At 43.6% G+C, this 18,203-nt stretch overlaps 1 protein-coding gene across 2 annotated transcripts in view; it reads left to right on the top strand.

The window, feature by feature from the left end:
- The first annotated feature begins 6,291 nt into the window (after positions 1-6,291).
- Positions 6,292-18,203, top strand: part of FLT3 (fms related receptor tyrosine kinase 3) — a 41,410-nt gene continuing 29,498 nt past the window's right edge. Inside the window, exons 1-2 of one of the 2 annotated variants that reach the window (XM_032099502.1) lie at positions 6,292-6,430; positions 17,951-18,075. In XM_032099502.1, the coding sequence (XP_031955393.1) occupies positions 6,376-6,430; positions 17,951-18,075 (180 nt within the window). In that variant the 5' untranslated portion in view covers positions 6,292-6,375. The remainder of the gene's footprint in view (positions 6,431-17,950; positions 18,076-18,203) is intronic. The other variant, XM_032099501.1, reaches the window with a different exon arrangement.

Raw genomic sequence — 18,203 nt, 5'->3', positions numbered from 1 at the left:
CCCTGTTGGTTTCTCCATTAAAATCTTGGTGTCGGAGCTCAGACAAACCACAGTAGATTCCACAAGGGAGAAAGACCTCCTAAATGCCTCAACCATGGGAAACATTTCAGTTCCAACTTGAGCCTTCTGAGATAACCAAAATCAGTTTGCTTTAGTGCACAGATCAGTCCCGTCTGCTTCAGGTGAGGTGCCCACAGTGCTGCTTGGTTGTGTATCACTTAGACCCCTGGCATTAGTGTTATGCCTCTGAGGAATGAAAACAAAGGCTTCCCTGCACTGTTGCAGCTACACACAGGTACCTGCAGTACCTACTTCCCTCAGCTGCTGCAGTGAAGAGAGAGTCTGGGAGTGCATTGTTTTCCCTCCCTTTGTCTGGCTGATTAGTGCCCTGGGAAAATGCCAGCAGAAGGTGGAGGTCTCAGGGAGATGTGTACTTCAGGGTTCATGGGTTCATAGAGGGGAATAGGAGGTAGAAGGTGTTGTGTTGAGGTGATGCCAGGTGTGAAGGGGAGAGAGGAACCCAATATCATCCTCTGCTTAAGCCTGATTATTATTATAGTCCATTTATCACCTCTTATTCCAGGAATGATGTCCCTTGGAAAACATCCCTTCTCTCCCCAGAGGTCAGACTGAGTAGAAAAGTTATATATACATGTGAGGCGGTTTGAAGGAGAGGCACAAAAATGCTAGTAAGGGAGAAGAAAAATCTCAGCTTTCACCCAGAGTTTTCCCAACATCGGTGGGTCTTTTGTCTAGAGCTTTAGTATTGTGGATTTAATGGTATCAAATTATCTTAAAAGAGATTTGAAGATACACATAGGGTAATACCTTTTCTGGGTAAACTGGTTGAACATGAAGTTTATTCTTCCAGGCAAAGACTTGAGATGCATAGCCACTCCCATCACTGAAGTGTATTCTAACCTTGTGGATCTGCGTTTCCCACAGCTCTTTTGCTGATCTCTGCATATGTCTAATATTACATGTACACAGTGAGGTTAGGAATAAGGACACAAATGGGCTTGTATATGCACAACCCACATTTATTCTATCTGCATGCTGTATCTCAGGTTCAAAACATTCCCACTGGATGTGGGAAGAGCTGAGGTAGTGGACTGGGCAGTAGTGCATGATCCTGCCAGCCCGAGTACCCAGCTAGCAATGAGGTGTGCAGTATGGTGCCAAGAATGTTTGGGTTCTCCCCCACTGAAGTCAGCCTAAGTACGGTACCTGAGCCACTAAACAAACCAACTTGGAAGTGTCCCTCATCTTTTCTACATTGTCTTGGCCAGCAGAGCAGAACCGATAATGGGAAGAGGCTCAAGGTGGCATGAGCCTCTTTTTGTGACTCTGGCAAGCTGTCACCTCTCCTGTCTCTTCATTTCTGTTAACTATACACAAGGACGTGGCCTGGAGACTGACCTGCAGTGAGTGTCCATATGGGAGCCTGACATCCTCTCATTAATCATGTGCTTCCCTCCAGATTCTGATTTTTATTGCCTGTTCCTGCTGGTCAGCCAGAGTGCTGAGGAGCCCTGCAGACCATTCTCCGTCTGCTTCAGCTTGCTCCCCTGCTTTGTGTAGTGCATGGAGATGGACAATGCATTCCTGCAAAGGAGTGGTTGACGATGTTATTTTTTTCACAAAACTAGGTCCCCTGATCATTGCAGCTGGTACCTCTGAGGAGAGTGTTGCTGTACTTTGCATGAAATTCAGGAAGCAAGAGGAAAGAGAAGCAGATAGATACCCCTGGGTCTTGTCCCACTTTGTAGTTAAGTGATAACTGTGGTGTGCTTTTTGACCCAGAAATGGGGAAATACTGCTGTATGCACACATGCAGCCATGGCCAAGTGATAGAGTTTTTATGAGCTGTGCCAGAAAGGCAGAACCAAACATTATGAGAGGGGCGGGGAGGGAAGCCTTGGAAAGGAAACACCTGCCAAGAGCTCTTTTTTTCCAGCCAAATCAGTTTGCAAGTGCCAAGCAGCTCCCCCTTAACATTGAACCACTGTTGAAAAAGCCGTGTTTGCTATTGAGAATGACAGTTTCTCTTTGTGTCAACCCAGAATTAACATGTTTATTAAATCATGTGGAAACAGATCCTGAAGTGCTGGCTGGCATCAGATAATGCAAATGAATAGCAATACTTTTTAAGGGAGTTGTTGTAACTGATTTTTTTTTTTTTTGAGGTATAGGCAAGACAAGTTTTGTAGGTAGGAATCTTGTTTAACCAACCAAGTAGTTGAAAAAAGTAATGTGTAAACACTGGGTTTTTTCCAACAGTACCAGTTGGTATATTAGAAGATACTGTCTCTACTTACAAAACTGGCCTTAATATTATTGAAACAGATGAAAGGAAATACTTCTAAAAAAAGTCTTCACTTAATCTGAATTTAACTTTTAAAGCCTATCATTATAGTATATAATTAAGGAAAAAATACAGATATGATCAGGGTCCACAGTAATATTAGACAAGAATTTAGCATTTACTCATTTATTTTTCAGAGGAAGAGTAATAAAGCCTGATACTTCAGATCTACACTAGCTGCTGTCTGAAGTCAGAGGGAAATTGCCACTCTTGAGGAGATTATTCCACAAAATTAGGGAATTTTTTATCTGCCTTTGAAATATTTGAGAATTACTAATATGGCAATCAGGATGTTGGACTGCATGTGCTGAGCTGCTGTGGCAATAGTCATGGGTCCCTAACTGGACAGTTGTCAGTAATTAACAGTATCTGGAAGAAACCAGGTGTTGCTCCCAGCCGGACTCCCATTCACATGCAAAAAGAAATTCATTTCAACTCAGTGAAGTTTTGAATTCAACTCAAGTCGCAAATCAGGCGTTGACCCTGAAGTGCTCTTCCTAACACCTACATTAAAAATGTATGCTAACACCTATATTAATAATGTATAGGGGGGAGGTCTAGCCCTAAGCTAGAATTCATATTAGTACAGACACTGAAATGTAAGTTTAGTTACACTGTGCTGATAGTCCGATCATATGGTTTAGCTGGAGAATTTCTCATCATGTGGCTGCTCTCACAGGCATAGGCTTTATCTACCTGTTGCAGTGAAGGCCAACCAGGATGGGACATGAGTTGGACAAAATACTTGATAACAGAAACCACTTTCTCATGGTGGAAAAAAGCCCTGCTCACTCAAAGAATCCTTTACTGTCATATACATGTGTATGATTCATGCATTGAACCCTTTCTGACTCCCGTCCAGCATCTTTATGAATAAGTTAATTTGTCAGAATTTATAAATATATTTTGGCTTAGTCCAGTAGATATGAACAGTCCTAGCTGATGGCATCTTTCACAGAAGCTTTTACGCTGGAAACCTGACATACACATTAAAACTTCTGATCCCAGATCAGCTGAATCACCAGCAACAGATTTTCATTATTAAACGTTAGTTTCTCCTTGTCTGAACCACAAAAAAGCAAGTATCTTCAATGGATACCTAGCAACTACCAGTGCTGAATGCATCAGATGGAAGAGAAAACAAAGCACTTGGGTCACTTGCCAATTTTAAATCAAAGGACAAGTATCCACTTGCCTGGTAGATAAGTAAGTATTCAGACAAGTCTTTGTCAGGCCACGCGCCTGACAGTGAGCTCTCAGTGGCTGGGGTAGATGTCTGTTATTTTCGGAACAGAAGCACAAACTGTCTACTCTCTGTTTTCTGAGGGCAAAACCTGTATATATGCGTGCGGTTGAAAGGGGTACAAGAAAGTACAAGACGTGTTACTGATAAATAACATGTTGAACCATTTCGGACCCAAAACGGATCCCTCAGGAACACCCTTCATCACTGCTCTCCCCTTGGACATCAAGCCATTGACCACAATTCCTTGAGTGCAACCATCCAGCCAATTCCTTATCCACCGATTGGTCTCTCTGTCAAATTCATGTCTCTCCAGTTTAGAGACAAGGATGTTGTGCAGGACAGTGTCCAGCTCTTTGTACGAGTCCAGGTAGATGATGTCAGTTGCTCTTCCCTCACACACCAATGCTGTAACCCCGTTGTAGAAGGCTGCCAGATTTGTCAGGTGCCATTTGCCCTTAGTGAAGTCATATTGTCTGTCACCAGTCACCTCCTTATTTTCCATGTGCCTTCTCATAGTTTCTGGGGGGATCTGCTCCATGATCTTGACAGGCACTGAGGCTGATTACACTGACTACACTGGTCTGTAGTTCCTCAGGTCTTCCTTTTTTCCTAAAGATGAAAAGGGATTGGGGTATCTGGCATATGAGAAGGGGGTGAAGCGGCTGGAACTGTTTAGCCTGTAGGGTTGGGGGGAACCTTATCAATGTGTATAAATATCTGTTGGGGGAGCCAGACTCATTTCTGTGGTACCCAGTGACAGGGCCAGATGCAATGTGCACAAACTGAACAGGGGAAGTTCACTCTGAATATCAGGAAACAATTTTATACTGTGAGGTTGTTTGAGTACTGAAGATATTGCCAGGAAAAGTTGTGGACTCTCCATCCCTGTTGGTATTTAAAACTGTACAGGATGTGCTCTGGGGCAACCTGTACTAGCTGATGATGTTTTGAGCATAACATGCACTGGACTAGGCAATCTCCAGGGGTGTCTTTTAAAGTCATTCACGCTATGGGACTGTGTACCAGTGCGGACTGTGGAAAAAAAGGGACAACCTGCCAGCCAAGAAATGTTGTTGCCATCATGGTATTTTCATGTTTGCATCAATTTCTTTAATGCCCATGCAATCCTTTTCTCATTTTTGCATCTTTGCAAATATGTACCTCCCTAGTTTTCATATCATTCCAGCTCCTTCCTTTGCACTGAAAAACACACAAACTTGTCTTCAGCACCACAGTACAATGCTATTGACTCAGTCAGTGTTTCTAAGGCAGTCTTGTGAGAGATCATGCATTCATATCCATGAACAATGCTGGCCTCTGTGCCCCATTGCCCCCGCAGTTACCTTTAGGATGTTTTCTGTGTCTTCTTTTAGATGTGGTATGCCTATCTAGCTCTGGTCCATCTACAATTTTATTTTGACTTCTCTAATGCAGAAGATATTTTATTATTGATACCATCTATCAATAAAAAATAAAAAATCTAGATATCATCTCTGAGATGTTTCTGAGAACACTTACCAACACTCAGTTTATTTGCTTAGGGATTCTTTTTACCCAGGTTCTGAACAATTGCAGAATGAATGCTTAGCTCTTGGCAAGTAAAAATAACAACTGAATGAATAATATAATAAAATATAACTTTATATATAAATTACAACAGATGAGCAAATAATAAAAATCCCCCAGCCTATCCTGGGGTATCATGGGGGAGATGCTGCAGCTTAATCCTTAGAACTGGATCCACTCTCTGCCTGGTGACTGTGATACATAGCTGTGCAAGGTAGGGAAATCTGTCTGCCCCTCTGTGATGTCCTGTCCTGGTACAAACCAGAGGGGCTTGCTGGCGCCAGCAAATTCAGCTACACCTGGGCCAGTTCCACCCCTTACACACCAGCGACCAGGAGCCGATGAGGAGGCAGCTCCTGAAGCACTATGCTCCAAGGAAGGTGGCAAGCAGGGACAGGCCGAGGGCTGAGGGACTGTGCCCCGACAGGCACGCATCTGAGCCTGGAGGCCTTTATTTTTATCCCCTAGACAAGTAATCTGTGTAACGACTTCAGAACAGCTGTAGCTTGCTTTGAACCTTCCTGCCAACAGTGCTAGTTCCCTGTTCCCTCTGGTATAAGTACAGCCCCGTGGCACAAGCTCCCTGCCCGGCTGGCAGCTCTCGGGCTCTCGGAGAGGACTGCAGCAGGTCTTCTGTCACCAGCAGAGCAAGTGCTCACCAAGCATGGGAAACCTCCCCCAGCCCACAACGACAGATGCGGCAGGGTATTCCCGTGGTGTCTCACAAACTTCATTTGGATTTTTTGGGTTTTTTTTGGAGCTCTTTAGCTTAGCAAAACACTTGCTCTTCCCCTCATCAGGACTTGTAAAAATTAGGCTTTCTGCCAGCACGTGAAAGCAGAAATTGTAACTGCTTCAAAAATAAGAGTTGAAGTGAGACAGCAAAAAGTCTGCTTCACCAAATTTACATGAGAAAATATATCTTTGTAAAAGCGTGAGCAACAGTCTGAAGACTGAGCAGCAGAAGCAGAGGCAGCTGCTCAGCTTGGTGGAGACATCCTCTGACAGAAGATGCTCCCCGACCCCCAGAGAGGCCCCTCTTCTCTGTGTCCCACAGCCGCTTCCTTGTGGCTCAGCTCTCGAGCCCTCTCTTTTGAAGAAGTGGTTTCACTGTGGGCAGTGACATGCACCCTTAAGGCAACCACCTGCAGGCTCAGCTTCACTTGTGGGGCCAGGGGACTGCAGAGCACCACTAGCCATGACAGTGAGCTGGTCCCATGGCCGTCCCACTGGAATTCCATTTCAGCTAGCAGGTGAGGTCTTCTCATCACACTCCTCAGGCCCTTTCGTCTCCATTTCCCGCTCTCTCACTGCATCCCTTCACATCTTTCCTTCCTTTCTCCTTTGATTTCTTTTTCTCTTGAATCTTTTATTTTCTGTCTCACCTTTCTTCTCTCTGCTGGAGATGCTCTTCTTTCTCCCATCACCATAATTTCTCCCAGCCCAGCCTGGCCTTTGCTCTCGCTGCATCTGACATGTTTCATGCTCAAGGCAAAGAGTATTTAAATTACTGATTTTTTTTTTCCTCCTTCTTCTGATGTAAATGTGTTTCCTACTGTTAATGCTAGCTTGACCTGAACACTTTAAATAATATATATGCAATTTCCCACATAAATAATCTATGCATCAGATACCTTGATAGAGTGAAATATAATGATGCATCTGTGTCTTACCAGGTTTTGTTGTTGTTGTTTAATGATCTAAATAGAAGAAGGCATAATATTAATATATAGAAAGTACCTTTATTTACTGTTAGAGTGAAGAATTTTGGAATTTAAAGCTTGATTTCCTCTACTGAAAATCAACTCAACAATTAACTGTTATGAAAAAGGAAATAGCATTTGCTTCCATCTCAAATGCCTGAAACTGTTTTTCTCTAAAATTAATGACTTGTTCCTATAAAAAATAATCTTGCTGATTCAAAATCCAGGACTGAGTGCATGTTTTTCTCGTGATTGATATAGTTCTGATGCATACACGAGAAAGGTTTTTAACAACCTGTAGTACACTTTCAGCTCCATATACAGAGATAATAATATTTACTTCAAAGAGCAATTGTTAGATATTATTCATTCATGGCTGAAAGTCTACGTGAGCTATTTGAAGAGAAGGTGGAGTAAAAATGAAAACGAATATTTTATGATCTCCTACTTTGCATGACTGCTGATACTACCAAGCAAACCCTGTCAAAGAGGGATTTCTGTGTTTTCTTCTTGACTGAGCTTTGCTAGGCTGCACAACAAAATAAATAAAAATTATTAGCATCTGGGATGTGATGGTGCCCAAAGGCCCCTGTCAGCACGGCTAGGAGACAGTTCTGCAGAGAAAGCAAAAGGTGTGAGAGCCCCAAGATGTGGTTATCCTCTAGGAGTAGTGTTCTTTCTGTTGAGGTATTATTTAGTCAAGGCAAGGTGTACAGGGAGGCAGTGTTTCTTCTTGTAAGGCTGGCTATTATAGGGGAAAAAAATGCAAATGCTTTTGGACATACAAAACAGCTAGGATCTGAAGGATCAGAGACAGAGTTGTCCGCAAAAATCCTGAGAACTGCTAGTTCCATACATGTCTGTAGCAGATCACTCTGAAAAACAATTTCGATGTAAAAAATGTTAAGCATTTAATGAATGATATCTACTTTCTTAAAAATGCCTGTGTTTCCTCTAAGAATCTGTTGTCTAGAGATAGGACCGAGTAACAAATTGTGCTGACAACAGATGGTATCCCTATGATGAGCCAATGTCATCAGAAATGGCAACACTTAACCAGAAAAGGAAAGCTAAACTATAATAACACCTGGAGGAAAATCTCCGCAATATCTTTAGACTTAAGGCAGCGGGTCGGTCTTAAAATTACAGGCTCAGAACTGCAAAAGTTTCAAGAAAGAACAAACATCTTGCCTGTGTTATTGGCTGGAAATAAATGCTCCCCAGCAGCAAGAAATTCAATCCCAAGAACTCCAGAAAACCATATATACAATACAATATATATGTAAATACAGCTATATACATTAAAAGCACTGTTCCAGTTTCTCATTTTACATTCTTCTGGTCATCCCAAGCAAGAGTTGGTGGCAAAAGGGAATTTTATCTAGCATACAATTAGCCCTGCATTAGTGGATGAGGTGGGGACATGGATGGGGCCTGGGAACAGAGGCAGTAACAGTTTCATGTTTTACAAACTGGAAAATTTTTTTAAAAGAGACTTTCGATGACCTTTCATCAGAGGAAGTTTTCCATTGACAACCAGTCTTTCTTGCTTTTTTTTTATTGCACCCCTTCTTACTGAGAGATGTTCATGAAACCCAGTTTCAGGGCAGCTGAGAGAAATGAAGATGTGAGAAGCTGCCTAAGGTCTCCCTGTGGCTGGCAAATGAGAGGAAATTTTATATGAGCAAGGACTGCAAACTCAGATTCTGACCAGCTGCGGATTAGATTATGGTGTGTCTGACTGAACAAATATTATAGGGCAATACTGTTGAAAACTCCCTCACAGAGCATACAAGTGTCCATTACATTCCATGGCAGAGGAAAATATGAGATGAGCCAGCACACTTCTTTTTAAGGACAACCCCAGAAATGTGTGGGACCCAGCCACCTGCACAATCTGTTCATCTCCCAGCAATACACTGATTTCTCTCCAGCCAAACAGCTGACAAACATTCCAGAGCAAGTTCAGGCACTGAGCCCTGCCACTGGCAGGAAGGTGAAATCAATGGGCACCCCGGGGGGAATCAAGTTTGATCTTGTCTCTTTCCCAAAACATGCAAAAACTTGGGTGCAAGCTGGTTGTGAATGCTGGATAAGGCCAGTACATGGTCTGCTCACTCAGGGAAACTGTTGGGCCCAGCAGACCACATATTTATGGTAATCCATCACCATATATTTCATGGATCAGAAGATAAGGTATCATTCTGAAGATTCCTGAAGGTGAAAAGACTGTGCAGGAAAATGGTTATTTCCAATGGATGTAAATCTATGGGTGTTTTACTTCTTTTGAGGTTTGGAGCCGTTTGCTTTTCCCCTTTTTTTCTTCAGAGAATTCCTCTGGTTACCCATATTACAAGCTGCTGAGAAGCAGGAAGATGCCCAAAGTACAGCCCGACTTCCAGGGCTGCCCCCACATCTCTGCCCAGTGGTGGGTGGGTGCTGCTGCTGTGGCTGCTCAGCAGAGGCAGGTTTGTCAGCAGAGCAGAGCTGTGGGCATCCTGTCCTGCTGCACCATCCGCTTCAGGAGCCCCTCCTACAATGACCCCAAAGCAATGTAGCATGGAGCACCTCTTGTTCACAGGCTTCTGAAAATGTATCTTTCAAAATCCCTCTAATGTCATGAAATTCACATTTCAGCTGAGAAGCTGGTTTAGATCACTAGGTTGAGTTAGGTTTTCTGAAAATCTTCCTTTAAAATGGCTGAAAAAAATGAGCAGGGCAAACAGACAGAAAAGCTAGCTTATTGCCTGGATATTTAGCTCTGTTACTGTTGCAGAAGTAAGACAGTATTTACTCCTCTGTAGGTAGGTGAGATTTCTAATGTGCGAGATACGAGGGCTAGTTTGAAAGGTGATTTATTGTTACAATATGCTCAATAAGGAATATATTGGATTTTACATTTGTACAACTGTTTTGGGATTGCAATTATTTTTAACCCTAACCTCCTAATGACACAAATAGGAACAGCTAGTATTTATTTTGTTAATTTTTACTGTATTTAGTACCAAATAGCAACTATGATTTTTTTCAGATAGCTTAGATTTATTTTTGTCTTTTCTTATTTGCAGCAAAATTGTTCTATCCCACTCTCCCTCTTTCTGTCCATTCTTCCTCCATGTACAACTCCTGCCTTCTGTGTTCCCTCCTCATTCCCTCTTCCAGGAAAGTAAGGACAATATCATCTAGTCAGTTATAGAAACTTGTTTTCATTTAAAAGGGAAGTTTTACCATACGAGAATGACAAGAAGTATCAGTTCTTTTTCTCCATCTTCTGTTTTAATTTCTGTTTCAGGCAGATCTTTTTCTTCTTCTTGATTATGTGTGAGGACTCTTATACCTTTACCTTTTATTTAACTTAAGTTAAGGTAGCCTTTGCCTGCAAGAAGTTAACGATTCCACTGATGTCAGTAGATGTGCTAGAGTGTGTCAGACTGGAGTACTTTAACACAGAGCAGTTAAAAAAAAATAAAAGAGTTAAAGAAAACTTACTTATGTCATTAGATGAGATGTATCTGCTTACCTTACTTCAGGGTTGTCTATCCCCCTTCTTAATAGCACAAGCATGTCATTCCCATGAGCAAACATCCTCTTGAGGACAGTCAAGAATAAGGACAGCCCAATGCCACTTTCTGATTCATGGGAGGCCTCTGTGGTGGCATCACATCAGTGCTTCTTTGCTCACAAAATTGTCCAGTTGTTCGTTGAATCACAGCAGGGTTGAGGAACGGACCCCTGGAGGTCATTTGATCCAACCCCACTGCTCAAGCAGGGCCACCTAAAGCCAGCTGCTTAGGACCCTGTCCAGGCAGCATTTCAATACTTCTGAGGGTAGAGACCACCATCTCTCTGGGCAATGTGTGTCCATATTTTGTCACCCACATGGTGGAAAAGTCTGTGCCCATTGCCTCTGTGTCACTGGGCACAACCGAGAAGAGCCTGGATCCATCCTCTTTGCACCCTCCCTTCAGGTGTTTATATCTCTGAGCCTTCTCTTCCCTGGGTTGAACAGTCCCAGTTCTCTCAGCCTTTCCTCCTAAGAGAGATGTTCCTGTCCCATAATCATCTTTGTGGCCCTCCACTGCACTTTCTCCAGTATGTCCATGTCTCTCTTACACTGAGGAGCCCACAGCTTGACAGAGGATTCCAGGTGTGTCCTTGACAGTGCTGAGCAGAGGCAAAAGGACCTCTGTCTGCTGGCAAAACACCTCCTAATGTGGCTCATTGTTCACCATACTAAGTGGAGTGGAAAGGTAATGTGGGAGCTGAGAAGAAGCTCCCTTGAGAGCACGGAAGATGTGGACAAGAAGCAGAAGAAGAACCAGCCACAATGTAGGCTCTTCCTCAGAGAGGTTGCCATGGTAGCTGAGGTTTACTGTGTTTTCAGCCACTTTTCAGCCACTTCCTAAAAAAAGGTGTCCTCAGCAGTCCCAGTTATTCTTTGCAAACTGGATCACAAGTGACTGGAATGGCCCAAATATGGCTAAAGCAGCAGGGATTTCAGTGAGCTCCCTGTGAGCACCAGCCTGAGCAGTCAAACTCAAAGGTTGTTTAGCCACTGTGACAACAAGCTCTAGTTTAATATCTCTTCTGACGAAACACTTTTGAGACCATTATAATAAACAGGGGCACAACCTACATGAAGATGTTCTTCTGAGAAAGAGGTTCTTATTGTATGAGTTATTCTTATGAAAAGAAAACCCAAACTTTTTTCTATTTTTTTTTTCCAAAATCAGAGAATCAAGACCTCTAAGATCATCAAGTCCAAGCATTGATCCAGCACTGCCAAGTCCACCACTAAACCATGTCCCAAAGTGCACACCTTTTAAATACCTCCAGGGATGGTGACTCAACCACTTCCCTGGGCAGCCTGTTCCAATGAATGACCATTCTTTCCTGAAGAAATTTTTCCTGATATCCAACCTAAACTTCCTTTGATGGAATTTGAGTCCATTTCCTCTCATCCTCTGATTTACCTGGGAGAAAGAGCTGATCCCCAAGCTCACCATACCTTCTTTAAGGTAGTTGTAGGCAGCAAGAAGGTCCACCATGAGCCTTCTTTCCTCCAGGCTAACCTCCTTTAGCCACTCCTCATCAGACCTATGTTCCAGACCCTTCCCCAGCTTTTAAAAGTATTTTTAAGCTTTCTGTCTTTCAATAGAAAACCAGAAAATGTTTGCTGGAGGCGCCATGGGAAAAAAAAGTAAGAAAATAAAATCAGTAATCAGCGATTTAACTAATGCATGGAAAAATTTACAAGGAAATTTTGTGTCACGGTTCGTTCCCTAAGAGTATGAAAAAGCAGGGCATCTCCTCTACAATCACGCCGGAGCCAGAACTGGGCGAGTTAGGGGTGGGCGCTGCGCCTGTATCCCGGTGTCAGTCCCGCAGGAGCACCGGGATGCGCGGGATGCGCGGGGCTGTGCGGGGCCGCAGCGCCCCCTGCCGCCCGCACGCCCCGAGGGCCTCCCCGCCGCTGCTGCGTGTCCGAGGTCGCGGCTCCCGCACGGACACTGTCCCGGGACAAACAGCGCGGAGTGCCAGCGCCTAGGCGGGTGGCAGAAATTGGAGAGGAGCTGGGGGGGGCGGGGGAAGGGGTGGTGCCAGATGCAGGTGGAAAAATAATCCGCGTGAAGGGCTGAAGGCCGTGGCAAACGAGACTGGCAGGTGACAGTAACATTCCAGGATGTTGTATAGTAGCAGTGTTGGTCCCCATTATTAGTTTTTGACTCAGTACACAGACCCGAAATGAGCACTTTCTGAAAGCACACGACCTCCCCTGCTCCACTCTTCTCGCTGCTGTCCTGCTCAGTGATTCAAGTCTAGAGATTCTTGTCCCCTCCCTCTAAACCTCCACACAGAGCTATCACACTCTATAGCTCTTCTTTCCGCCTCAAAACTTAATCATGCTTGAACACGGCTGTGAATAATTAAATCAATTCCCATGACATTTATTGTAATTAGCTGGTAAGACCAGGTAAATGACTGCTGCTGACCCAGACATACCCCAGACAGTGTCACAACAGCTGGTCACAATTAGCATGAGCTGCAGCAGTGGCATCTTGTCACCCACCTTGCTTGTTAAACCTTGTTCTAACATGGTTATTATTCCGAAACATGGAGCAACACCTCTGGCCACATCACCGTGTGAGAATGAACTCACAAGGTGCATATTTTTCTGAGCTGGGAGTCACTTAAGCTGAAAGGGTGAAGATGCTGAGGAAGGAAGCTGTGCAAAAAGATGGGGATGGACAAAAGTTTGATGGGAGAGAAATAAGATATGGTTAAAAGATAGGAATTAATTTAAGATCAGTTCTTTCTACCTGTCCTGCCTCCCTCTGATTATTACCATATTTATATTGAGTACAATTCTCACTTCAGGATCCACCACTTTGGAGGTGATTTGAGAAAAAGGCTGCCACATACAAAAGGGGGAGGTTTCAAGAGTTAATGAATGATTAATAAGCTAATCCATGCCACCACTTTGAAGATTTGTTTCTGGCAATTCATGACAGACATAACAACAGTTCTCCCCTGATCAGGAAGAAAATTTTGTAAAGTTGATCCAGAGTCACAGCCAGGGGAAATAGTCAGAAGCCAAATAAGACCCAAATCATGGTTTGCTTTATGTAAATCTTCTGAGCTGTAAAGTGGAGTGGGAGATTGTTCTATGTCTAGGAAAGGCCTGACTGCTATATAAAATATTAAGCACCCTGAGCTGAACACAAATACAAGATGCATCCCTTGGTATGAAGAGAAGGGTTTTCATCTTCCACAGTTCTCCAGTTCCCAAGCTATTGTCTTTCAGATTAACTCATACTTTCAGCATATTTTGGAGTGGTTTTCCCAGTTTTCCAAAGGCTATCTTTTGCACCCCCCATTTGAAAATAAAATTTTGGAAGCAGTTCCATTCATCTGATAGCTGAACTAGCTTAAACAGAGCTTCTTGGTTTGGTATCTCTCCAGCAGACTCAGGCCTTTCTTCTCAGCACTGTAACACGTAAGCTCCCTTTTTGCCTTTTACAGCCATTTCCCCAAGTATGTGCCTACACATCTTGATGAAAGCTTGGCTCTGTTTATGGCAACTAGACGTTTGTCTGGCTGCAGTGAGAACAAGACTTCTCCTACTGCCTTTATTTTTGTATAACCTATAAAAAGATAATGAAGATGGAAAGCAGGCATAAACAAACAGGCATAAATTGTTCAGAGGCAGTAATTTATTTTCATTGCAGCTTCACTCTAGTTCAGCAATAGGCAATATGATTATGCATGCTACATATTTGATATTCTTTACCCAGTGCTTTCAGTCTCTGCAGTTCTTAATTTGGGTTTTCAGGAGGACAACTGATGTGCAGACCTTAACAGCAGTCCCTGAACAGGCCAGCTAGAAGCTTAAAGATCAAGACAGCGAATTAGAGAATTACCATTTTCCCAATATTTCTTTTCTTGATTTTACTTGTTCTGAAAGGCTCATTCATGCTCTGATTTTCTATTTTGTCCTACACAAGGTCTTTTAAGACCTACACAAGTTTAGGCCACTCAATGTCATGTAAATACTTCTTACTATCATATTACTCATCTGTTTCTCACTGTAAAGCATCTGGAATTACATCAGGTTCAAAATATCCTTCCTTACTGTAAAAACTTCCGTGGATTTCACAGGAATAAAGGTACACCACAGCAGTGGTAAGCTGTTGCAGTTTACAGGAAAATGAGTCACATTTCCTCTTACACGAGGGTGTCAGGGGGCTTACTACTTCCAGCATATAGTCCCACATACCATCCTTTACAGATGCAGTTCCAGCACATCAGACACTTCGTTTGCATGTCTCACTCACAGTCTGGTTGCTACAGCTGTCTTTTAGCTGCAAATCTTCTCCCTGTTGGTGTTTAAATACACCCTTCCCTTTTCTGCTGTGGCCTTAGGAATCCTTCTAACAAGGCAACATGAGCAAAAAAGTGGAGTAATGCCATATTGGGATACACTGACCTAGCTTGTACAATCAGAAGCTAAAATTATTCACAAATCAGAAACCTAAAGCAAGGGAATGCTCAGCAGGCCAAATGAGTTGTGCTTTTGAGGTCATATTTTCAGGTGATTTCTGCTGGTGTATTATGTAGGTGAGTTTCCATCAGCTAAATCCCTAGCCGTGAGCCAGGTGAATGGTCTCTGCTTTGAAAAGGGTGAAAGCAAAATCAGTCAGGAAACGAACAGAAGTGGAGAAAGCTGAGCAGAGAAGGACTTAGTGAAAGGCTAGGGAGGGAGGTAGAAACCTGAGTTGCACTGATGGAAGGAATTCAGCATGCTTGGTGTAGATACCTAACACACACCTGCCCTTCAGCTGCCTCTGGCACTCCATGTCTCAAGAAGTGCCATTATTACTATTTTTATTGTCAATGAATGGAGATACATGTCTCCACAAAGAAATCACGTTCGCCTTTCTTAGGAATAACACTCAGGGTCTTACTCAGACATTTGCAAAAGCAGACCATTGCCTGTGCATGCTGTGGAGAGGTGGCAACCTAAATGAAGTGTATATTGGATGCCTGAATGAGAAAGACGCAGCCATAATCCACATTTGCCAAGGAGAAGAGGTTGTCAAAGTGTTGTCGGTTTAGAGCTCCGACAGCTCCAGAAGACACAAATGGCAAGGAGGAGATGGCAGCAACTCTTACTCATTTCTTCCTACTTCGAGTTTTGCTCCTTCATTGCCTGCAGAAAGAGACTCATCGCTTTCATCCTTCAAGTACATTGTGATATATTTACCTTTTTTCCTTCTTTCAACTCTAGCTTTATGTGCCACCATCTCAGAAGCTGAGGGGGTAAAATGAAAACAAAGCAAAAAGCCAAGGCCTGAAGGCAGAAATATTTCAGGTTGCCAGGAGAAAGATGTTATTTTATTATTCACTGCTTATTTGCACTGTTGACAGCTGGCTTTAGGGAATTAGTGGAAATGAGACACATTTTACCCAGCCAGTTGTACAGTCTTACTTCTATTTGGTGTAGTGGTGGGTACATGGCTACTGTAGCTCCTTTAAGGCTAAAAGGTGACCTTTCAAGCTGTAGTCCCTGCAGAAAGGCTTATAGTAAGCATTCTGGAGAGATGATGCCTTTGAGGAATCAGAAGCTTTCCCACACAGCTCCTTATACATAAGGATAAAGGACTTCTGCTACTTGGGGCACTTGCAACTGTTCTGGGCAGCCTCATCCAATGCCTCACCACCCTCATAGTGAAGAATTTCTTCCTAATATTTAATCTAAACCTGCCCTCTTTCAGTTTAAACCATCCCCTCTTGTGCTATCACTACCTGCCTGCAAGATGCTAAAAGGCCTCCCCAGAGCCTTCTCTTTTCCAGGCTGCATAGCCCAAACTCTCTCAGTCTGTGTCCATAGGAATGGTCCTCCTGACCTCTGATCATCTTTTTTGCCCTCCTCTGGACATGCTCCAATGACTCCATGTCCTTCTGTACCCCTGAGCTGAACACAGCACTCCAGGCGGGGTCTCACAAGAGCAGAGTAGAGCGTCAGAATCCCCTCCCTTGACCTGCTGCCCATGCTGCTTTTGATGCAGCCCAGATGAAGTTGGCTCTCTGTGCTGCAGGTGCACACTGCCAGCTCATGTTGAGCTTCTCATCCACCAACACTCCCGAGACCTTCTGCCCAGTGCTGCTTTCAATCCATGTTCCACTCAGCTTGGGTTTGTGCTTGGGATTGCGCTCACCTGGGTGCAGCACCCTGCACTTGGCCTTATTGAGCATCATGAGGTTCCCCCAGATTCACCCCTCAGGCCAGCCCAGGTCCTTCTGGATGGCATCCCTTCTCTCCAGTGTGTTGACTGCAGCACACAGCTTGATGTCATCAGCAGACTTGCTGAGGGTGCGCTTGATCCCACTGTCTGTGTCATTGATAAAGATGTTAAACCGTATTGGTCCCAATTCTGACACCTCAGAAATACCACTCATCACTGCTCTCACCTTGGACATTAGGCCATTGACTATCCAGCCAGTTCCTTATCCACCGATTGGTCTCTCTGTCAAATTCATGTCTCTCCAGTTTAGAGACAAGGATGTTGTGCAGGACAGTGTCCAGCTCTTTGTACGAGTCCAGGTAGATGATGTCAGTTGCTCTTCCCTCACACACCAATGCTGTAACCCCGTTGTAGAAGGCTGCCAGATTTGTCAGGTGCCATTTGCCCTTAGTGAAGTCATATTGTCTGTCACCAGTCACCTCCTTATTTTCCATGTGCCTTCTCATAGTTTCTGGGGGGATCTGCTCCATGATCTTGACAGGCACTGAGACTGCCTGGTCTGTAGTTCCTCAGGTCTTTTATTTTCCCCCTTTGAAAATGGGACTTATGTTTTCCCTTTTCCTATTGGTGGGAACTTCACAGGATTGACACAGCTTCTCCAATATGATGGAAGGGGCTTAGCCACTTCCTCTGCTAGCTCTCTCAGGATTCCTAGATGCATCTCATCAGGTCTCATGGACTTGTTCACCTTCAGGTTCCTTAGAAGTTTTCAAACCTGATCTACAGCAGGCAGTTCTCCATTCTCCCATTCCTCGTCCCCGCCTTCTGTGGGAGGCATTGTGCATGACCATCCTCCACCTCACAGTGGGCAAACACTGACCTGTGCTGCAGGGTTTGGTGCTGCAGGGCCCTTTCCAACACAAGGATGCAGAAGGGAAGTGCAGAAGAGAGTCTGTGTTTGGTAATATGGTTTCTAAAGGAGACTCTAAAACACATAGAAGCTTTTGGTTTTAGACATTTTCTGCAGTATTATGAGACATACTTGTAAATCGTGATCTGCCTGTGATGCCTTAGGTTTTAACTTTAACTTTTAGGTGGCCTTTCAAGGCATCACCTATGCTTTTGAAAGGTTCTCCAAATAGAGCTTCACTCAGCTTCAATACACAGAAGAGTTAGCAAATTTTTGTGGTGTATCTGCATATTTAGTGTGGGATTTTTTTTAAGATGTAATCTTTCTACAGTTTTATTGTATTTTAACTAAAATTATTATCCCTGAGTGGAGATCTAGACTTTATTGCATATGTTTTCTATTTCTGTTTTGCAGTTTTTGTTATGACAGCAGCTGCTTTCACTTCTACAATGACTCAAAATACATCTGAGATCACGTGTGGGTTTATCAGCCAGAAGGAGGAAGGTTCAGAAGCACCAGAGACATCAGTATCTCCTAAGGTGATATAACAGAGAACAAGTTGCTTATAAAATGTTCCTGTCCATTCCAGAAATACCTTCCCAGGAACTTACAACGCCCTAAACCTTTAGAATGTGAGGACATAACAGTCAAAATAACCAGGGTTATG

Source organism: Corvus moneduloides, chromosome 2, assembly GCF_009650955.1.
Source record: "Corvus moneduloides isolate bCorMon1 chromosome 2, bCorMon1.pri, whole genome shotgun sequence".
NCBI classification, from domain to species: Eukaryota; Metazoa; Chordata; class Aves; order Passeriformes; family Corvidae; genus Corvus; species Corvus moneduloides.
Note: the sequence above shows the minus strand (reverse complement) of the source record. Positions and strands in the feature narration are given on the sequence as shown.